We start from the raw sequence: 24225 nt of genomic DNA on the forward strand, positions 1-24225 counted from the left end.
GGCAACTGTGGCTTGAAATTCAAGCTAGGAATTCACCACTGGCAACTGTGGCTTGAAATTCAAGCTAGGAATTTACCACTGGCAACTGTGGCTTAAAATTAAGGCTAGGAATTTACCGGTGGCAACTGTGGTTTGAAATTCAAGCTAGGAATTTACCACTGGCAACTGTGGCTTGAAGTTCAACAGAACACTGGCTTGTGTGGCCTGAAATTCAAGCCATGAATAAAACACTGGCAACTGTGGCTTGAGATTCAAGCCAGAAATAAAATACTCTGGTAACTGGTAAAATTATATTGATTTGTTGTTTTAATAAAAATATCATAAAGATTTTCAGCAACAATATCATTAAAAACTGTGAGTCCTCACTCCCTACACAATAAACTGTTTGTAAATAGTTTTAACATTTTCGATGAGTCCCTCTTCCACTTTTATTTGATTTCTTTTCAATACTTCAATATTCAAACAACTTTTTAAAATAAACTTTTGGTCAAATGTTTCTACCATTGACTTGATGGGCCAGTGAAGCTTGTTCAACACTTCTTCCAAAAACTCTGCCTTAATACTGTTTCCATCTACAGACTTGACTCTGCCAAACCATGCCTTGTCCGGATACCACACGGCAACCCAGTCATTAGTAGTCTGTGAACAAACAAAAAATCAAATCTGATTAATCAAATCTTAAGGATCAAGGGTGAACATTTTTATTTGTCAACAAGTTTGTATTTTGGTGGACATTGGAGTTATTCATGTCTAGTCTTCAGTTAACAACCCAAACAATGGGTTTTCAACCAGTACAAATGCAGTGGAAAAGCCGATATTATTCAAGATAAAATTTGCTTACCGGCATTTTTGTTCCACTTTGTTGCTGCTCTTTGGTTTCTATAAAGCAGAACAATAAATAATTATTACTATAGTAATCTAAAAAATTACCATTGAGTAGATAATATTGACAATCATGTCATGTGGATCATAAAATGTAATGTCCTTAATTACATGAACGAGCAAAAACCACAAAAGTTAATTGAAAATAAGAGAACATTTTGATGTGATCATGTGCCACTAAGCTGCTATTTTTAGTTTTGAGGCTGAGAGATAAAATATACCATTTATCAAGTGTATTCTGCAGACTGGCCAATAAAAATCCCAGCAAGTCTTCCATCATACTTGCAGATGTGATTGACCTCTTGTATGATTTCATAAAATTTAGGATTGTGTTGGTCTCAGTTTCATCCTCATTGTCATACACTTGGGTGAGATTGTCAAAAATGTCAGGGAAGTCTATCTCAAACTGCTTCATGTCGCTTGGTGACACCATTCGAATTCTTTTTCTTGGCTGGTAGTTTCCTAAAAAGTGATCTATTTTTCCACTTTTTTTCAGAACTAATAACTTCCTTTCAATTTCTTTTTCTTTCATCCACTCTTTTGACTTTGTATGTTTATTTGCAGATAATGCAATATCAGCTAGAAAACACATAAAGAAACATGTCATTGTCAATGACAGTTCTTGTTTGTATTTGGCTGAATTGGAACAAACAAACAAACTTACATTGATGTAACCCTTATGCAATGCGCATACCGTGTTTGAAATGGTGAGATTATTATGAAGTGCTTACCTGTGATGTTCTTGCAACTGTCTTCATTTATTTTTCCTTCATTCACAAGCTGTACAGAAAATATGCAGATAAATATGTTGGTATTTTGTTCCTTGAATAGTATCTGATTCAATAATGATTAAGGGTCAAACAAAGAAAGCACATGTGCCTCACATTCGATTTTGTCTTTTTGATTTTGATTCGAATATTTATTCCCTTCATTTAACATTTTAAAAAATAGTTTACAGTAAGTTTGTAACTCATTTATTTAAATTTGGAAATTTATACGGCAGGTGTGTAAGTAGATGGGTGCAATTTAAATGAAAAATGTTCACCTTTGTTTTCTTTGTGGATAGAGAACTACCATGTGAATCCATATCTGTGAATCCATAAAAAAGAAACCTATGAGTTATTCCATTGAAAGTGGTTATAGGGCACTGTTTTGATTGGAAACTAGACTTAACTAACAGTATTATCAGCAGGAACACAAATTATGGTTATGCAATTAGCTGTTCTTCAGAGTTAAGCAGTCATGAAAGTCCACCGATCATCCATTCTTGAAATGTTTCACACTTAATTCCACAGGAGGAATATTCATGCATACAAAAAAAAAATATTGTGCAGCACTGTAACCCCATAATAGAGGATTATACCATACAAAGCATTAACATTATTAAAAGAGAAACTTGTTACATTGTAATCATTATTCATTTGAAGTTATATTGTCAGCAAAATTATACAAATGAAAAAAAACAATTCCCAATTTAAATTGAATATTTATATGATCTGTTCGTGTAAAAAATCTCTTTTCTAGTACTATGTGCTGGTGTAGTAAACATGGATTACTTGCAAAAATACCATGATTCGCATTGAATATGCACTCAAAATGCTGCGTGACAGAATTGCTTTCAAATGAGAAATCAAACTATTCTAAACAGAACAACAATAAATATTATATCAAAACAAAATTGGTAAAAAAAAAACACCAGTGATGTGAACACCACACTATATTCACCATACACGGAGACTCGCGCACTTATGCTAATATAATGGTGCAATCCTTACCAGGGACCTTTCGTTTTAAACAGGTAGTACTTTCACCACTTTCATTTTTTTCCTTGTCTTTGCCACTGTCAATTAGTTTAGCCTTGAATTGATAAAAACAAATTATTAAATGTAGCCAGCGAAAATAAAATTTATTACAAACATGTTCTGTATCGTATATGATACAAAGCTAGCCAGCAAAGTGTCAATTTAAACATATTTTATCACGAGTAACTACAATTTAAAACTCACCTTTCCGTTCAATTTAATTTGTTCTATTGAGGTGCACATTTTTTTATTTTTCTCTCTTTCATTTTGTAATTCTGTTTCCAGATGTTTTCTTCTGGTAACCTCTTCTTTTAGTTGTTTTTCTAAATTACCCTGTGCATGAACAAAACACGAGTTAAATGGAAACCATGCTATTGTAAAACAGATATTTTCATTTACCATGTAATATTGAAAACGTTGTACTGCAAGTTAAAAGATTAACAAGATTTCATAACATTTGTTTACCTTTACAACACTGCTGTCTTCCAGAATGTTCCATAGATGAACCACTGAAGCAGTCTATTGAAAATATGTTCAATAATTAGGACAGATTACAAAACTAACACAATGCACACGGTATGCTCTACTAAAAGCTCACAAAAACGCATTTATTTATCAAATATGACTTTGATAGAGGTTGTCTTTGGCAAATCTATGTAGTCATGTACATTACCAATAGAACAACTACTAATACTTTGCTAATATACGTAATTTCACTGACCTTTACTTCATTCCCCTTGACAACAAAAAGGCATCCATTTACACATGAAATGCTGTACTCTCCTTCGCTTGTCTTTTTTAGGTCATTCACAACTTGGTTTACAGCTTTCTTTTGTTCATGTAACTAAACAAATAAACACAAATTGATAATAATACAATCGCTTCTACAAGTAGGCAATGCAAATTCCAAATAAGAAATAACAGACACAGTAAATGTTGCCAGCCCTTTTCATAGTAGTTTTTGATACGAATAAAAACTTCACAAAGGGCATTTTGTTGTGTTTTTGTCTGACCAGTCATTAAATAATTACAAGATATAAGATATGTAAAACTAATAATAATAAGGTTATCACAAGAATACTGCAAAAATTGCATTTAAAAAGTGCAGGAATACATCAACCTCCAAAACAATTGCTGCACTGGCTTTGTGCATACTTGCATCATTCTCGTAATAACTTCATTACTTAATTAAACATTGGTGATCATTTGAGAAAGTATATACATTTCACAAAAAGCAAAGAAATTGAATGGCTGTTATTCAGGTAAAAATGCATAATTGAAAATGACTCAATCCCAGTCACTTAAGTGTCTTTGACATTACTGTGAAGTTACTGGGATGAAAATCATAAATACTAGTGCACCCAAAAGGAGACAAATCATGGTGAAAATTTGAAACGGTGCCAAATTCCTGTTATAAAAGATCTGCAAAAACAACACTAAAGTCTTTGTTTTCAATTTGAAAACACAATTTATATCTACTAATCCGCCCTGATTGCACCACTTCCTTTTACCCCAAACTTACTTGTTTAGGAGCCTTGTTTTTATTCTTTGTATAACTGTCACTTGTTGTAGTAGTGTGCTACAAAAGAGATAAAAATACTATTGTTCATGCATGTCATTGCTGCTTTATATCCACCATGCTAAAATTCTGTCATGCATCTTTTTTTATATTGTTTAGTACTATTTTCTATATAGTTGATAAACGATTACTTACCTTGAGTTCCCTTATTTTATCATTAAATTCTTTAAAATTCGGTGACTGGCTTGAATTTAGCACTGACAGTACTTGGAATACTTGGTCTTCAGTTTTTATTCCGTGAAGGCCTTTAAACCTATGAACTTTTAAATTGTTCATTTTTTCAAATATGTTTTTCAACATTCTATAGTTTCTTCGTGACAAACTAGCCAACAACGTGTGTGTTCTGAATGAATTCATTTTCTTGAGGGAAAAAACATAAGTATTGTGTAGTTTAACTTTCACAAATTGTATCTTGAAGCTCTAGCTTAAAATTTAATGAATAATATTTACATCCTATAAATATTTTATGCAGGACACATCTTTGTACTGTGAAATAATTAGTCTTTGGTCAAGAATTATTTAATGATTGTTGTGAAGATTACACCATGGCACTTTTTGGTATATTCACTACCAACGCATTACAATTAACAAGAATGTAACATTGAAAGTGTCTGGTCATGTAATCAATATTGAGTTATTCATACAACATCATAGTTTTTGAAATTTCCTTACTGGCTACAACTGATTGTCTGATTAAGTGTTGTCTACAAAAATACAGTATTTAACAAAAATAATTGTAATTGAAACAAAACATAGCATAACTATTACCACAATTAAATAATGAGTGAGTAGCCACAAACCAACTATGTACCCGCTATCTGGAGTGATCTTATTTTAAAACGTAGCAAAAGTAAATATAAAAGACCTGAAACAATGCAATAATATATCAAATATTCAGGCTAATAAACAAGAACGAGAAGAAAAAACCTACACATATTTATTTAATACTATTTTGAGATTCCAAACTAGTCAATACAATATCTAAGTTTGCAGGAGATTAGATAAAAACTGTAAACCACAGTTTGTTTGACATCAGAGCCAATAACAGCTAAGAAATTTGTTTCCTTCATTTTCTTTTACTTTTATATGTAATACTATGGACAAGGTAAAACTGAATGAAAATACTTACAACAGTTTTCCCATCTGCAGCCAACATCAATTTGGTCCTCATATAAAATTCCTCAGTCTTTACTGGATTGTCATCATCTTTAGTTGTTGGTCCAGCAACTTCGTCAATTATGCATCTCATATGCTGGACAATCACAAAATCGTCCATTTGGCAAAAGTTGTTGGTAGCCATATTTCGACGAATCCCCATCGTTTTTGCTTCTTCTGCTGACAGGTCATAGTACAACCTTGCCTGAAAATGGTATACATGATAATGGCAATTTTGAATGTTCATATGGGTCTCACTTGTATTAAAATATGTGATACACAGATTATCACAATTTTCAGTACACACTATACTTTACATTAATCAATAATCTTTACATTAATCACTAAACTTTACATTAATCAATAACTAAGCTATGATTGACATGACCACGACCATGTTTACATTAAAATTGCTTTTGATATCTTGCATACATGTTCAAATTACCAATGAAGACAGAAGTTTTTTCTCTGGACACTTGCTATAATATCTATAAATTTTATTAGTCATCCCTGATGTATGCAGTCATATTGAAATTATTTCAACTTACCTCTCTTGTTGCTAATTTTGGATTGCCAGTTTTCTTGAATGTGGACAATTGTGCATGGAAGCTATGGTTGCCATCAATGGCTTCAATTTTATATTTTGAAAGGCTGTTCACTGTGAAGTTTGAAAAACTTACAACAGATTTCGGAATATTTCCGATTAGCTGTTGATATTCGGAAACTAATCCTGGTTGGGCTGTCAGGATCTTTTCAAAAGCCTTAACAGACTTTTCATTTAAAGGGCGAACAAGCCTTTCTTTTTCTGGCTCCACAAAGCTTGAAATTGGAACAGCAAACACTCATGAATAAATAAGAAATTTGATTTATTGACCACAGCACAAATGGACACACAAAATTATAGATCAATAAAGAAAAGAAATAATACAACATAGTTGCAAAAATCACACTGTAAACAAGTTTCATTTGGGAATGGTAGGAGACTTTTGCTCATTACTCGGTATTATCTCGCTTTAAAATATGATCTTGAAATTTACTTATAAAAATAGAGAATAGAGAACTTGAATATCACTCATTTTAAGTTTTGTTCATACAACTGTTTACAGCCGCTGAACAGCATCTGTGTCTGACATTTATTTCACTGAGAACGAAAAGTTTGCAAAGGACACTAAAATAGAACAGTATGAACTTCCACACCACATTTTGTCTTGAGCTAACTTTCTTTTTTGTATAGACTAGCTTTTCATCCCACCAACTTCTTTTGACATTGATACTGCTTGAGGAAGATTTTATATTCTAAGCTGTGGTTACTGTAAAATACTTTATTTTAGCTGGAATTAATTTTCGTAGAAAAGATTTTTTTGGGTGTTTTGTTTTTGCGATAACGTGAAAATTAGGATAATTTTCACTGGATTTTGGATTTTTTTTTCAATGAATCATTATTTTAGTTAAATAAAGTATTTGACAGTATTTCATTTTTCTGAGTGCAAAAAAACAGAGCAGTTTTTTTTTAAAACGCATATTTAAGTGACAGGTTGAGTTACAAAATCATATTCAAATTCACCGTAAAACTGCTTTTTTGATAAAAATTCTGACTAATTTTCTTCAAGTAATAAGAAAACTGTACACACACAAATACTACAAAAAAAGAATTAATGACTGGTGACTTGACATTGTCTTTAAAAGTATAACACTTACCTAACTTTTTTTCCTCTATTTTTTTTTCAAAATCTTCATAAAATGAATTCTGGAAGCTTTTGTTAGGGGTACTTGTAGTGACCGGAGTATGAATTTCATTATTACTGTCGGTAGTGTGTCTAAAAACAATACTTTCTTCCGTTTCACCATGTGAACCAGTCATAACAGTTTCATCATCATCTGTATCATCAGACACAGTGAACACAGACGTCATGTTACCACTGGTTTCATCACTCCCATCCTAGAAACAACACAAGAAATCGTTTCAATCTAAAACAATTTATGGATTTTTTTTTCAGAGAAGCGAAATTAGTTTATTTGTTTTGGGGTAAAATTCCTGAAGGAAAATTGCGTAAGAAATCTCCAAAAAAAATTTATTATACCAATTGAAAGGGGTAGGTGTAAAATCATTGTCATGGTATTACCCAAAAAATACTCACCGACTCATTGATGCCATACATTCGAAATTCATACCATCTTTCAAGAAATATGATCGGGGTATTGGCTCCCTCAAAAGATTTTGCAAAATCGCTCTTATCAGTAACAAAGTCATTGCAGTTCAAATTGAATCCATCCTCGTTATCAATATTTTGCAGTTGTACCTGTGTGGCATAAAAATATGTACTGGTACTTCAACAAATTGTAATAATAGTCAGTCACTTCATAACTCAAATCTGCTTACTAGCATCTTCCAGAGCAAAAAATAATATGTGCTAAGCATGTTTAGTAAAATTAAAGCATTTGATTAATTACAAGCTTCACACTTGCTTCATCAAGATCAAATAAACAAATCCACTTTTGTAGTCTATTTCTTCATATTCAACTAGTACATATTTACAAATTGTTCAATCATGTAATTCACTTCTAATGGTTTTTTTAGCATTATTTTTTTACCCATTTTACAAGGTGTATTTATTACAGGGTGGATCATGGGATAAAACTTTGTTTTTATAGTCAGAATATTAAATATTTCCCCACTATTATATGCTTTGGAATATATACTGTACATGCAAACACTGATGAGTGTATAATGTACAAGCATAGTATTGTAGGGGGTTATACAGTGCTGCACAGTGTGTACAGTGCTGTGCGTACAGGGACGCGTTCCATTGATAGATATCTCCCACAGCGCATGTGGTGTCGGTATCTATCAACCGATCGCGTCCTTGACACAGCGCTGTACGCAGGGCTAATACACTGATTGCTGGCTTGAAAATTGCTGACAAAGTTAAATAAAAAAAGTAAACAGTAAATAGATCTAGATCTTTTGAAACGTCACTGCTAATACATTTTCACAGACACAGTTGCATTTTGTGTATCTAAACAGAAAGTGAATTGATAAGCCATGATTACATACATAGACAGGGATCAGAAACATTGAATGAAACAATGAATGAGTGTTAAATCCAAGGAGAGAGTGATGGGGAGTGTCTACACAAATAAACGCCGAAACGCAATGTCATTCTCGCTACCTGAGCTTATATCCGAGTCGGCGCTCCCCGAAACGACGCGTCGTATATAGGCCATGGTTACATAAATCAACGACATCCCGGACCTGAACGTGTGTTGATCCCGATGTTTTACACATAATCAACTAGCCATCCATACAGCTTAGAAAAAAAATGCACACGGTGTGTGAATTACAACTAACGAGCGATGAAAGTTACTATGTTCATATATTCCTCGCGGTGCCATCTTATAATTAACTCGTCCAAAAGGAATGGTAATTACAAGTGGGGTAGATGTGTAAATACTAACCCACGCCTCAAAAAGCATTCAAAAAAAACCACACTAACTCCGTGATAATTAGTTTATGAATTGATTTTGCAAACAAAATGTACAAAACACGTCAGTACGATGTACAAGATAATTTTGTAGTAGAACGAGGTTGAGTGCTCGGCACACATGCACGCGCTTACACACGGCTCGCGTGAGCGACGATTGCCAGGACCGGTTTTGGACAGCACTATATTCCATGCAACAATTAGATGTAAATTTGATGCACATTTCTACTTCATGAAAATCAGCATAAAGCTGACCGCTAATGCCAAATACTGGTTAATAAAGTTTTTACTAACAAGCAGGTAATGTACCTTACCTCAACACAGTTTTCCTGTATGGCCGATGCCATGATTTTTGAAACGCCCGTACTATGTTTGTTGTATTCTTGCAAAATATCATTGTGGTGACGGCCATCGATATATAGGTCTATATAATTGCGATCACCTCTAGCCAAATACCATTCCCTGACCATACTGTTGGATAGAAAACATGTTAACAGCAAACAATGAACTGACGATTTGAATTTGAAGTAGCAGCGAGCAAGAACTAAATGAACTTCCAAAATAAGTAATGAACTTACCTGTTTACTTTGAGTAATACTATTTCAAAACGAGAAAATAAAACAGCAGCAGCGTGATATGTAGAAAGACGGAACGTAAGATTATGAATTTTAAGCGCACGGTTATAACATGTACTGCGTGAAAGCAACCACCGAATTCTGAATGAAAGGCGAAGCGGTCAATCTTATGTGGGTCGCTTGTTCTAAAAAAAATGACAATCAGCCAATTAGCGTTCCCCATATTTGAGATTATGCAAATAGTAATCCGGCAGATACGAGTAAAATACTAGTAAACTAGGGGGGGTAAAGTTATTTATTTGAAAGATCAGCAGTAAGGTTGCTGAAGTTACATAACAATAGAATTAATAAAAGTGAAAATACAAATCGACAGAATATACTAGATTAAACAAAAAATACAATTTATACACTGGTTTGATGTTGCTGTGGGAAAGTTACATTTAATATATTTGGCTTTTTCAGTTATTATGTCATTTTGTGTTCATTGTCAAAGTAAATTTTGTTTTATCGTTTTTATTTATAAAGTCGGGATGAATTCGAAAGCTTCTTCTCGATCATTACATATTATGTCTGTCCGCTTTTTTTCTGTTCTGTCCATTTGAACTGTGCTAAATAGGCACATACCCAGAATTCGTTGATAGGTGCATAGAAGTGCAGTACGGGTATGTGCCGCCCGACTAGGGTGTCATTTCACGTTATTTTGTTTAGAAGTGGGTGGTCATTTATCAATGTTTTGGTTTAAAAGTGTGTTAGTAGCATCATGGAGGTAAATTACCTCCATGGTAGCATTTATTTACTTTATCACAGGTTCTTATAGTAAAAGCCAAATACCCGAAAAGGCTGAACAAAATGCATCGCCTGGATGCGCTCACTGGTTGCGAAAGTTGTGAGCTGGGTGTTTTTTTTTCACTGAAAACACTTGTGTTTAGAAGTGGGTATATAAATAGAAAAATGGTTTAGAAGTCAGTATGGTTCACGAGAGGTGGGTTTCACACCCTTACCCACTTAATGTGGAAGTAGCCCCCCCCCCCGGGAGTAAACCACGGTTACCAGTGAATAAACTAGCCAAATCTGATAAACACGTATTTAGATATTTATACGCTATAAGTTTTATTTCGAGCGAGAACGCATAACTACATAAAACAAGGATTTTGGGAAGCTATTGCCATTACATATCGCGATGTTTCAATAAAATCGATCCAAATATCGCCGAGAACTAGAACGCATAGCTATAAATACACGGAGGTCTTGTTAGTATGTCGTAAAACTACTGACGCTAAATAGCAAAGGTCCCTTCTTTGGTCCGACCACAGTTGTTTAAGGACTGTGGTCCGACGGCTATTTTTTCCAACAAAGCCGTCCTCTCGAGTTCTTGCATATGAAATAATTCAAAAACATGAATTTGTGAAATCGGTAAAGCCAAAGATGGATATAATATATACTGGTGAACGATATACTAATTTGTATTGGCGACCCGATTCCATTCTCTTTATTTTTATAAATATTTCTACCATGCGCAGAGGGACCCAGTTCAAAACTGAAACGAGGGGTTTATAGAATGATATTGGAACGTTTCCAAACAGCGTCATTTCGGGCGATCTCGAACGTGAAATAAAAATACGCCCGTGTGTACGCATATACGCGTCCAGTGACCTAATTACAGCCAAAACAAAGTCAGCTTGGACGTTCAGTTGCGAGACGTAACAAAAAAAAAACGCAGCCAGTGATACATTTTGAAAATAAAAATAAAAAATAAACGCAATCAGAGGCGCCAACCACGCGCGTTGGTAATAAATAGAACGCCTTGTGACACAGTCTCACCAGCCTTATTCACCGACGCAATATAATTATGCTATTTCCCAACGCACTCATATTTAATACATTGACAAAAAACACCACAAGAAAAATGTAAATCAAGCTTGTAATTACAAGTAACTCAACTCGAACGCAATATTCATCACTGTAAAAGTGGATAAATTCGAACCAGCCAGCTCATGATCGGAGACGTCCGGTCGTCTTCGTTGATAACTCGCCAATTCACTATAATCGTGGTGGTGAACTGTTTAGCTGATTTTTAACAGATGGAAATTCAATTCATATTCATCCCAACTTATTTAAATATTCTTTCGGAAATTTGAGACATTGTTAAAAAATCCTGTATAGGGATATGTCTGATGTAAACTAATAATACGCAATTATACAGGCAGTACTATAAATTATTGCTGATACTAATCATGTTTTGTATTGGTATTTTGGATACTTGAACGTGTAGTTCCGGGCGTGCAGTGCATGAAGGCGCGACAATGTCATATAAATCATTATCGGATAATTATCGTCTAATAAAATCTAATGAAATTCTGGCAGAGATGTCTAACTTAGACATTGTTAGACGATATTATCGATAGTTTCGGAGAAAAACGAACTCTCCCAATAGTTGCCCAGACAGACCTGTCTAACTTAAACATTTTTAGACATTGTTATTGTTGTCCAGACAGACCTGTCTAACTTTTTCTCCGATATTATCGTCTAATAAAGTCTAAGTTAGACAACCATGTGCGGGCAACTATTGAGTAAGATAGTTTTTATCCGATATTATCGATAATATCGAAATTATCGTCTAAGAATGTCTAAGTCTAAGACATCCATACCCACCGGGAACCTTGTCATATTACATTTTATCGGTAATGTGACATGTGAGACGTATTTGCTAACTTGTTTCCAGCGTTTCGGTGTTTTTGGTGGGAAATGCTTTAAAGCCGAAAGGAAGGAAGACAACTCTACGGCCGTTACGTAAAAACCCAACATACTCGTGTAAGAATTAACTATACTTCATTCCGCATTACGAATAAATAGCCATGGAAATATTTTCCTATGTTCATGGAGACAATAGTAGCATTAACACATTTTACATTTTATCTATCTATTAAAGTACGTAAATAAACTTTTTATTTATACTCTACGCGGCAAGTCGTGAACTAAATTGCACTATTAAACTTTTATGTCCTGTTTTCACTGAGACAATAGTAGCATTAACACATTTTATCTATCTATTAAAGTACGTAAATAAACATTTAGTTTATACTATACGTGGCATTGTTATGTACTGTTAAGTCCGCCACTAGCGCAATCCGATCGTTCTTGAGTAAATATATTTCGTTACGCTGTCAGTTGTCAAGGATTATCTGTTTATACTTAGAAAGATAAAGTATTTGTTGAGGTTTATAATTAATTAATTCTGTAATTCATATTCAAATTAACTGAACGTGGGAAAGGTAAAATTAAGTCATTCCCTTCGAATGTTTTCAACGTTCAACGTAATGCTTGGACGCATTTTTTTTTAATTATAATCAGTGGACGAACGTTTCGGCTATATTAATACGGGGAATATAATGTTCAGACTAAAAAAATCCTGGATGATTATAATAAAACATTTATTTCTCGACAAATCGCTGTCCGGGTAAATTACCTTTTTTAGTAGTTTATGCCACTATAAACCCATTTTTATACATTTTTAGACATTGTTAGACGATATTATCGATAATATCGGAGAAAAACGAACTGTCCTAATAGTTGCCCGACAGACCTGTCTAACTTAGACATTCTTAGACTTTTTTAGACATCGTTAGACGATATTGTCGATAATATCGGAGAAAAACGAACTGTCCCAATAGTTGCTCAGACAGACCTGTCTAACTTAGACATTCTTAGACTTTTTTAGACATTGTTAGACGATATTATCGATAATATCGGAGAAAAACGAACTGTCCCAATAGTTGCTCAGACAGACCTGTCTAACTTAGACATTCTTAGACTTTTTTAGACATTGCTAGACGATATTATCGATAATATCGGAGAAAAACGAACTGTCGCAACAGTTGCCCAGACAGACCTGTCTAACTTAGACATTTTTAGACATTGTTAGACGATATTATCGATAATATCGGAGAAAAAACGAACTGTCGCAATAGTTGCCCAGACAGACCTGTCTAACTTAGACATTTTTAGACATTTTTAGACATTGTTAGACGATATTATCGATAATATCGGAGAAAAACGAACTGTCCCAATAGTTGCTCAGACAGACCTGTCTAACTTAGACATTTTTAGACTTTTTTTAGACATTGTTAGACGATATTATCGATAATATCGGAGAAAAACGAACTGTCGCAATTGTTGCCAAGACAGACCTGACAGACATTTTTAGACTTTTTTAGACATCGTTAGACGATATTATCGATAATATCGGAGAAAAACGAACTGTCGCAACAGTTTCCCAGACAGACCTGTCTAACTTAGACATTTTTAGACTTTTTTAGACATTGTTAGACGATATTATCGATAATATCGGAGAAAAACGAACTGTTGCAATTGTTGCCAAGACAGACCTGTCTTACTGAGACATTTTTAGACTTTTTTAGACATTGTTAGACGATATTATCGATAATATCGGAGAAAAACGAACTGTCCCAATAGTTGCTTAGACAGACCTGTCTAACTTAGACATTTTTAGACTTTTTTAGACATTGATAGACGATATTATCGATAATATCGGAGAAAAAACGAACTGTCGCAATAGTTGCCCAGACAGACCTGTCTAACTTAGACATTTTTAGACATTGTTAGACGATATTATCGATAATATCGGAGAAAAACGAACTGTCGCAATTGTTGCCAAGACAGACCTGTCTTACTTAGACATTTTTAGACTTTTTTAGACATCGTTAGACGATATTATCGATAATATCGGAGAAAAACGAACTGTCGCAATAGTTGCCCAGACAGACATGTCTAACTTAGACATTTTTAGACATTGTTAGACGATATTATCGATAATATCGGAGAAAAACGAACTGTCGCAATAGTTGCCCGACAGACCTGTCTAACTTAGACATTCTTAGACTTTTTTAGACATTGTTAGACGATATTATCGATAATATCGGAGAAAAACGAACTGTCGCAACAGTTGCCCAGACAGACCTGTCTAACTTAGACATTTTTAGACTTTTTTTAGACATTGTTAGACGATATTATCGATAATATCGGAGAAAAAACGAACTGTCGCAATAGTTGCCCAGACAGACCTGTCTAACTTAGACATTTTTAGACTTTTTTAGACATTGTTAAACGATATTATCGATAATATCGGAGAAAAAACGAACTGTCGCAATAGTTGCCCAGACAGACCTGTCTAACTTAGACATTTTTAGACTTTTTTTAGACATTGTTAGACGATATTATCGATAATATCGGAGAAAAACGAACTGTCCCAACAGTTGCCCAGACAGACCTGTCTAACTTAGACATTTTTAGACATTGTTAGACGATATTATCGATAAAATCGGAGAAAAACGAACTGTCGCAATTGTTGCCAAGACAGACCTGTCTTACTTAGACATTTTTAGACATTTTTAGACATTGTTAGACGATATTATCGATAATATCGGAGAAAAACGAACTGTCGCAATTGTTGCCAAGACAGACCTGTCTAACTTAGACATTCTTAGACTTTTTTAGACATTGTTAGACGATATTATCGATAATATCGGAGAAAAACGAACTGTCGCAATAGTTGCCCAGACAGACCTGTCTAACTTAGACATTTTTAGACATTGTTAGACGATATTGTCGATAATATCGAAGAAAAACGAACTGTCGCAATTGTTGCCAAGACAGACCTGTCTTACTTAGACATGTTTAGACTTTTTTAGACATCGTTAGACGATATTATCGATAATATCGAAGAAAAACGAACTGTCGCAATTGTTGCCAAGACAGACCTGTCTTACTTAGACATGTTTAGACTTTTTTAGACATCGTTAGACGATATTATCGATAATATCGGAGAAAAACGAACTGTCGCAATTGTTGCCAAGACATACCTGTCTTACTGAGACATTTTTAGACTTTTTTAGACATTGTTAGACGATATTATCGATAATATCGGAGAAAAACGAACTGTCCCAACGGTTGCCCAGACAGACCTGTCTAACTTAGACATTTTTAGACATTGTTAGACGATATTATCGATAATATCGGAGAAAAACGAACTGTCGCAATTGTTGCCAAGGCAGACCTGTCTTACTGAGACATTTTTAGACTTTTTTAGACATTGTTAGACGATATTATCGATAATATCGGAGAAAAACGAACTGTCGCAATAGTTGCCCGACAGACCTGTCTAACTTAGACATTCTTAGACTTTTTTAGACATTGTTAGACGATATTATCGATAATATCGGAGAAAACCGAACTGTCCCAATAGTTGCTCAGACAGACCTGTCTAACTTAGACATTCTTAGACTTTTTTAGACATTGTTAGACGATATTATCGATAATATCGGAGAAAAACGAACTGTCCCAATAGTTGCTCAGACAGACCTGTCTAACTTAGACATTCTTAGACTTTTTTAGACATTGCTAGACGATATTATCGATAATATCGGAGAAAAACGAACTGTCGCAACAGTTGCCCAGACAGACCTGTCTAACTTAGACATTTTTAGACTTTTTTTAGACATTGTTAGACGATATTATCGATAATATCGGAGAAAAAAACGAACTGTCGCAATAGTTGCCCAGACAGACCTGTCTAACTTAGACATTTTTAGACATTTTTAGACATTGTTAGACGATATTATCGATAATATCGGAGAAAAACGAACTGTCCCAATAGTTGCTCAGACAGACCTGTCTAACTTAGACATTTTTAGACTTTTTTTAGACATTGTTAGACGATATTATCGATAATATCGGAGAAAAACGAACTGTCGCAATTGTTGCCAAGACAGACCTGACAGACATTTTTAGACTTTTTTAGACATCGTTAGACGATATTATCGATAATATCGGAGAAAAACGAACTGTCGCAACAGTTTCCCAGACAGACCTGTCTAACTTAGACATTTTTAGACTTTTTTAGACATTGTTAGACGATATTATCGATAATATCGGAGAAAAACGAACTGTTGCAATTGTTGCCAAGACAGACCTGTCTTACTGAGACATTTTTAGACTTTTTTAGACATTGTTAGACGATATTATCGATAATATCGGAGAAAAACGAACTGTCCCAATAGTTGCTTAGACAGACCTGTCTAACTTAGACATTTTTAGACTTTTTTAGACATTGATAGACGATATTATCGATAATATCGGAGAAAAAACGAACTGTCGCAATAGTTGCCCAGACAGACCTGTCTAACTTAGACATTTTTAGACTTTTTTAAACATTGTTAGACGATATTATCGATAATATCGGAGAAAAACGAACTGTCCCAACAGTTGCCCAGACAGACCTGTCTAACTTAGACATTTTTAGACATTGTTAGACGATATTATCGATAATATCGGAGAAAAACGAACTGTCGCAATTGTTGCCAAGACAGACCTGTCTAACTTAGACATTGTTAGACATTGTTAGACGATATTATCGATAATATCGGAGAAAAACGAACTGTCGCAATAGTTGCCCGACAGACCTGTCTAACTTAGACATTCTTAGACTTTTTTAGACATTGTTAGACGATATTATCGATAATATCGGAGAAAAAACGAACTGTCCCAATAGTTGCTCGGACAGACCTGTCTAACTTAGACATTCTTAGACTTTTTTAGACATTGCTAGACGATATTATCGATAATATCGGAGAAAAACGAACTGTCCCAATAGTTGCTCAGACAGACCTGTCTAACTTAGACATTTTTAGACTTTTTTAGACATTGTTAGACGATATTATCGATAATATCGGAGAAAAAACGAACTGTCGCAATAGTTGCCCAGACAGACCTGTCTAACTTAGACATTTTTAGACTTTTTTAGACATTGTTAGACGATATTATCGATAATATCGCAGAAAAACGAACAGTTGCAATAGTTGCCCAGACAGACCTGTCTAACTTAGACTTTTTTAGACGATAATATCGGATAACGTTAAAAAGTGCAATGTCGCGCCTTCATGGTCTTTTCGTCTTAACCGTCGCAGTCCGCTTTATTGAATGTTTAGTTTGATAATTTATAAACATATATTCAGTGTGACACTGTTGCTTTCAAGTTGTTTTGTAATACAAAGATGATTTAAACTTGTCCCTTCCGTTGCCAACGTATTCAATACACGGAAAAAGCATGCGTGTGTGCATTTGCGTGAGTGAAAGATGTAGGTGAGATTTCACGTTGCAACGTGTTCTATTTATTTCCAACGCGCGTGGTCGGCGCCTTTGATTGCGTTTATTTTGTTCTTTCATACTCGAAATCTATCGCTGGCACAGTTTATTTTGTCATGTCCCACAACTGAACGTCCAAGCTGACTTTTGTTTTGTAACTGTGTAGCGCCGAGCACTACGTCCAAACACCGTCCCGGTGGTCCAAACAATAACCCAACAAACGGTGTTAGTGCAGAACGGCACACTACCATGCGAGCCTTACAAAACACCTTCATTCACAAAAATAAAATTACACTGTAAATCATAAATCCCTAAAAATAAAATTTTCATAGTTAAACCGAGCACGTACGTATGTGTTCAGTGTGTTTCGCATTGACTGTCAGGCCAACAAGCAGTCGGACCAATGATTATAGGTCTGAAATAATGAGCTGTGGTACCAATGAACCCGACCCATATATCGCGATATTATGACACTCCTAATATCACAAATATATTACTAATTTTAATAAATTTCATATTATTTAAGGATATATTTAATATGATTTAGCTGTACAGTAGTAACATTCTGACGAAACTTTATCAATGTTGAAAGACTGAAACGCTGTATGTCGGACGGCGAACTACGCATCGCCCTATCAAATACGCTGGCATGCTTTTCGGCTCTATTAGGCCAGACTTTTTATTCCTTGTTTTTACAAGTCAATTTTTTTGAGGAGGGCGGGAAAAAAATAAAATTAATTCTTTTTTTCCATTAGATTTGTGTGATTCTCAAAGAACTGTAAGTGAGATCATTGATCGGAGAGAAGAAATGAAATAAAATGTAATTCCATGCATAACCTTGTTTCTCATCTGCGCGAGTCTTCGGTACTTTGATCATGATACTCTAGCAAAAATGCAACTTGGGTTTGTTATGCGGCGGGCGAAAAAAAATGAAGATAAAAATATTTTTTTTAGCAATTTATTGCACTTACAAGTCGGCGGGCGCGAGCAATTACGCTGAAATAAAATTATATTTTTATTTCATTTTCGGCTCTTGTTCATTCGGCGGGTTCTCGAAACAAGAGATAATACAAAAAAATTAACATTTTATTAACACACATCTTATACAAGGAAACCATTGTCACTATGTGAGCATGTAAAATTTTGACGAAACTTAACATTGAGATAGATCGGAACACTTTACGTCGGGCGTCGGACGACGAACAGCAAACACCCAGTCAAACACGGTCGTCATGCTTATCGGCGGTATTATTACAAATAAATCAATTATATATTGCTTGAGCATGTATACTCCAGAGTAACTGCGACGTTTCGCATCTAGGGCATTCGATCATTTGTTGGAAATAAAACTGCAATTTGAAATAAGATGTAATCCATGGCACCTCAGTCTGAGATGGCACCAAGCTGTCTGTGAACAAAACGTGGGAGTGTGGCATTTGTTTGCTTTCCCAAACAGATAGATGTTTATGTTGACGATATTAATCTAAGCAAGACAATGGACGTATAAAATAGTTGGTGTTACGATGGAAGGTACTTATGGTGTTACACAGTTCCTTTCATGGATTAAATAAGGTGTCGAATCTAGTCCTAAATTTAGGTAAACATTAATTAATGAATTTTCCTTGATTAAATTGTTATGCAATAACCAGGTAAAAAATAGATATTCAATAAACCATGGAGGTAAATGAATAAGCCATAGAGGTATAAACAGAACAAGAGCCCAATTCATTTGTAGCTGTACTTTCTGGCACTCTGTAACACTTAAAATGTCCAAGTATAGCGAAATGTAGCTGCAGTAGCTTCTTAAATATTATTATAATCAGATATTTATAGTTAAATTTAGCTCACTCACGGTTACTACTTTTTTTTTAGTAACCGTGGCTGACTGAAATTTAGAAATCAAAAGTTTTAGCTATGTTTTGAACATTTAGAAATAGATTTGGGCATCTATACCATTTTTAATTTGAATCTAAACTATCTAAATTGGCTACCACATGCCCCGCATCTTAATAGACTGAGTCTCGCATCTGCCACAATGTCAAACACTGCACGCTCAAAGCAAACGCTTACCCGGCCACTTGTATTTATAGCAATGAATACATTGTAAGTTTGGCATCTGTATAGACAGTATGTTTTTCCCCAATATTATCAAGGAAGACACGACATTGTGCTTTTAGTACTTGACTTAAGTATTATTTGGGTGTGAGAGTTCCTTACTCGTAACACAGATTTTTCATATATTTTGTCTAGAAATATAAAATAATTTTTGTCTCAGTCTGACCATGGAGCTCTTTTTTAGCTCCATGATTAGACAGTCCAGTGTCATCCAGTATTAAAAAAAAATTCTCGATATTATCGAGAATATCGACTTGCAACAATATCGGAGAAAAACAGGTCACTGCTGAGAGTTGGGTCTAACTTAATTAGGCGATAATATCGGAAGAAAACAAAACTGCCGTACACACTCCGATTGAGTAGCGAGTCTAACCTAGACGATAACATCGGAGAAGAACTTAATCCGAGCAAATACGGCAGTTGGTCGGAGTTTCTAACTTCGACGATTATATCGGAGAAAAATGTGTGGGTGAGTTAGGTGCAAGATTGTGTAGCTGGAGTACGTGTATTGACCATGGAGCTAAATCAAATATCATCTAGAGCTAGAATAGGCGGCTAAATGTGAACGGGGGTCTTGTTTAAAATATTCCAGGACGCTATTGCCGCAATGTATCGCGCTATTTAGACAATATAAATATCATTTAGAGCTAGAATAGGCAGCTACATGTGGACGGGGGTCTTGTTAAAAATATTTCAGGACGCTATTGCCGCAATATATCGCTCTAGGTAGACAATCTGAATATCATCTAGAGCTAGAACATGCGGCTAAACGTGGGAATTTGTATTAATAAATGTTCATACTTTATTTTACCTGAAATATAATATTATTGTGAACACAGCGGTATAAATAAATAAGAAAATAGAACACTGTTAAAGGCGGAACTAACGCAAGGCAGATTTGCGTAAAGACGCAATTTCATCTACTACCTGTATTCGAACAATCACACCACACTGAGACATAGTCGAACAAATAATCCGTGTATATAATTTAGATCGTCTAAATATCCCGTTAAATCGGGAAAATTGCGCAATGAAAATAATAATTTCAAAGTAACAAGTCATCGTTTCTGAATAGCGCCGTAGTTTATAATTTAGGTAATTTAAATAGCAAGCTAAATAGCGGCAATTGCAACCGAAAAAATAATTTCAAAGTAACAAGCAATCGTTTCTAAATAGCGCCGTAGTTTATAATTTAGTTCGTCTAAATAACGCCGTGAATTATACTTTAAATCGGCCCAACAGCTAGTTGAATGGCTAGAACAGACGGCTACATGTCGACGGGAGTCTTGTTAAAATATTTCAGGACACTATTGCCGCTGTACATCGCGATATTTAGACAATCTGAATATCATCTAGAGCTAGAACAGCTACGCGTGGGCAGGGGTTTGTTAACAATAATTTCGAGACGCAATTGCGGTAATATATTGCGATATTTAGACATCTAGAGCTAGAACAGACAGCTACATATGTACGTTGGTCTTGTTAACAATATTTATGATAGGAATTAGTTTCGTGTTATAACACAGTCTCTCTATAGTTTATAGAGTAGCTGTGGTTATACCAATTCGCAGTTTGTTGGGACTAGAACATTTCATTTTTTTTAATGCATAGGGGGGATGATAACACGACATATTAAATGTATCCATTGTCTTGAACAGATTAATTTTCTCAACATAAATATCTAGCACTTTAGGAAAGTAAGCAAATGTTATATCCCACGTTCTTCTCAGCTTCTAAATCGACGAAATAACCAGCAAAATAGCGTCGCAGTTTTTAATTTAGATCGTCTAAGCAGCCAGCTGAATAGCGACGTGCTTTATAATTTAGATCATCTAAATGGCGGCAATTGCGTAGTTTCTAAATAGCGTCTTAGTTTATAATTTAGATCGGTTTCAAAATCGTAATCTAGAAAACGTAAATTTTGGAATAGATTTATATATTTCTGATTTAGCTTTCTAGATTTGAATCTAAACTATTACACAATCCTGCACCTTATTGGTGTGGGTGTGCGTGTGTGGTACCAACGTTGTGACGACTTTAAATTAACTTTTCACCGATTTGTAACGACAGGACCTACATTGTGACGACGCCCATCATTTTCATAATTTATATTAATGTTTAAGCATGGAACTATAAACTAGGTTTAGTGAAGAGGGGAGGTATGGATCAATTTATCATAATATTTTATAATAATTATTGTACCATACCTACCCCCTTTACTAAACCTAAGCTTCGCAAACATTTCTATGTTCAGTCTCGGGATATTCAATTTTTATTTAATTAAACCCAATTAAAACGCAATTCTATATAGAAAAGAGTTTATATCGCAACTATACTAAAAGTTAATTCAACTATATTAAGTTAATTCAATGTGTGTCGTCATAACAATGGTACAACGTAAAGGTGTGTGTATTTGTGCGTGTATGTCTTGGTGTCATCATATTGTGTGAATAAACAGTTGCCATCTTTCATCTCTTAGGCGTCAATTTTGATATAAGTTGACACATCACGCGCTGCATTGTTCATAGCTCCGTGAAGTGCGACTTTGTCGAAAAATTTAATTCAGACGGAACGATCCTTTCAAAAATAAGGAAAAATTCTGCCCATATATATTAGCAGTTGTACACAATTCGCGGTTTCTAAAAACCGTGCCTATTATAGTCATATTTTCTCTTCTTCAAAAGAGTGTACAATGGTCGTCCCTGATATACGACCTTCAAAGTTAATAACTATTTGCCTAGTATACTGAAAAAGATTATGCATGGACGTGGATCATGCAATGTGCTACCAATTCTGTTGATTTGATATTATACTATTTATTATGCAGCGTGAATAAACAATCGGCAATTGTAATCCCCTGTTCGGCGCGTAGTTTAAAACCAGACTCTTTACCAGTGGTCACACAATTTCATTCGGACGGAGTGGGACCTCTGAAAGGGTTACATTTCGGACGTTGCGACTGACCGACATGAATATGAATAACGTTAACAAGATGGCGGTTGCCAATAAACTCCAAACCGGGAGAGCTGTATTAGGCGATATAACGTTAAAAACGGCTAAGCTCGGTAACGAGAAACGGCAAACAGATGGAGGAACACGGAATGTGAGATTAGACGACATGTTGGCCGGTAAACGACAAACTACGAAAATACGACTGGATGACATGCTGGCCGGTAAACGGCAAACTACGAAAATTCGAATGGATGACATGTTGGCCGGTAAACAGCAAACTACGAAAATTCGACTGGATGACATGTTGGCTGGTAAACAACAATCCACGAAAGTTCGATTGGATGACATGTTGGCTAGTAAACAACAATCCACGAAAGTTCGATTGGATGACATGTTGGCTAGTAAACCGGGCACTAAGAAGATGCGACTTGATGACATTATAGTTAGAGGTAAAACATCAACTGATGACGATGACGGGTTCGCTGAGACATCGCGCAAAGTTAATAGTGAAACGCACAATTACGATGTTCCTGAAAAAAATCCCGGTGCACACCCTTCGAACACAAGTAAGTAATTTTGATTTTTCTAAAGTGCGTTATATCATGGAACTATAAACCACAGAAAGAACAACCACTTCGTTTCCTTTGAACTATGATAGTTGCCGCGATGTCGAATGTTTATTTTGACTGTTTATTTCGTCGCATTAAAAAATAAGCCAATTAACGCAAATGAATGTTAATCTCCGACTATCGGGTGACTTCGGAGTCAATCGGGCGACTTCAGGAGATCACGTGATCGAGTTGTTTTGGTTATAGCACAAAAAAACAATGACGCCAAGACAAAAAGGCGAAAGCACTGCAAGATAAACTAAGACAAAGGTTTTTTTTTAATCTTCTTAGTTTCGTTGTTCTTCCTGTGGTTTATAGTTCCATGGTTATATCACAGACCCTCAACACCTCAAGGTGTTGCGGGACTGTGGTTATATGTATAAGCTCGTTGTATTTGTCTATCAAGCAAGCACTGAATGTCTGGATATATGCTCAGTTCGAGCAGTGAACCAATTAGCGTTTTGCGTTCTACCGTTCACATTCAACATGCCCCACTTTTGTTTTTGGTAGTATTTTGTAGTTGTCGAAATTTACATTCATTGCTGGATGGAAAATTTATACGTCACAGTTTCCTCTCTTGTTATATTTATTTATTAAAAATGCATTGGACATGGATGTGGTTAGTTATGTTACATGTATCATGGAGGTATCTCCATGCATGTATGTAATTTATTTATTCAAAGTATAGTAGCACATCCGTAATTGTGTTTCATGCACAGCGTAGAGATTTAAAAACGGAATAAAACAAGCCAAGAGATAATATACAAGTACGCTTGCGAAACATAAGGCAAATTTCCGAAATGAGTAAAAGTGTATACATTCATTTCAAAACGGCGGTTGAAAACATTTCGACCAATCGCGGAGACTGTGATCGGAGACGGATTTAGAAGGACTCCCGCGGTGCCCCCCCCCCCC

At 35.1% G+C, this 24225-nt stretch overlaps 2 protein-coding genes across 2 annotated transcripts; both read right to left on the reverse strand.

Moving 5' to 3' along the window:
• Positions 1–288: 288 nt before the first annotated feature.
• Positions 289–5600, reverse strand: LOC102807489 (uncharacterized). The gene is made up of 11 exons (XM_085496545.1): positions 5393–5600; positions 4399–4623; positions 4207–4263; positions 3406–3528; positions 3150–3203; positions 2889–3017; positions 2658–2739; positions 1928–1971; positions 1614–1662; positions 842–879; positions 289–639 (listed from the first exon to the last, which is right to left on the reverse strand). The coding sequence occupies exons 1-11, from the start codon at positions 5579–5581 to the stop codon at positions 370–372; spliced, it is 1260 nt and encodes a 419-aa protein (XP_085352671.1). The 5' UTR covers positions 5582–5600; the 3' UTR covers positions 289–369.
• Positions 5601–5957: 357 nt separating this feature from the next.
• LOC146747654 (uncharacterized) lies at positions 5958–9438 on the reverse strand. The gene is made up of 4 exons (XM_085497417.1): positions 9215–9438; positions 7557–7718; positions 7117–7357; positions 5958–6259 (listed from the first exon to the last, which is right to left on the reverse strand). Exons 1-4 carry the CDS (start codon positions 9368–9370, stop codon positions 5958–5960), a joined length of 861 nt encoding a protein of 286 aa, XP_085353543.1. The 5' UTR covers positions 9371–9438.
• Positions 9439–24225: the final 14787 nt, after the last annotated feature.

Source organism: Saccoglossus kowalevskii, chromosome 3 (genome assembly GCF_978046115.1).
Source record: "Saccoglossus kowalevskii chromosome 3, keSacKowa6.1, whole genome shotgun sequence".
Lineage (NCBI taxonomy): Eukaryota > Metazoa > Hemichordata > Enteropneusta > Harrimaniidae > Saccoglossus > Saccoglossus kowalevskii.

What these genes read in the sequence shown, in the direction of transcription:
- LOC102807489 (XM_085496545.1), bottom strand. Translation starts at nt 5,581, where the DNA reads ATGGGGATTCGTCGAAATATGGCTACCAACAACTTTTGCCAAATGGAC. An exon ending in TCAAGGGGAATGAAGTAAAG is followed by an intron (nt 3,204 to 3,405) that starts GTCAGTGAAATT and finishes TATTTTCAATAG; the next exon opens with ACTGCTTCAGTGGTTCATCT. An exon ending in TTTAAAACGAAAGGTCCCTG is followed by an intron (nt 1,972 to 2,657) that starts GTAAGGATTGCA and finishes ATGGATTCACAG; the next exon opens with ATATGGATTCACATGGTAGT.
- LOC146747654 (XM_085497417.1), bottom strand. Translation starts at nt 9,370, where the DNA reads ATGGTCAGGGAATGGTATTTGGCTAGAGGTGATCGCAATTATATAGAC. An exon ending in TGTATGGCATCAATGAGTCG is followed by an intron (nt 7,358 to 7,556) that starts GTGAGTATTTTT and finishes TGTTGTTTCTAG; the next exon opens with GATGGGAGTGATGAAACCAG. An exon ending in AATAGAGGAAAAAAAGTTAG is followed by an intron (nt 6,260 to 7,116) that starts GTAAGTGTTATA and finishes TTTATTCATGAG; the next exon opens with TGTTTGCTGTTCCAATTTCA.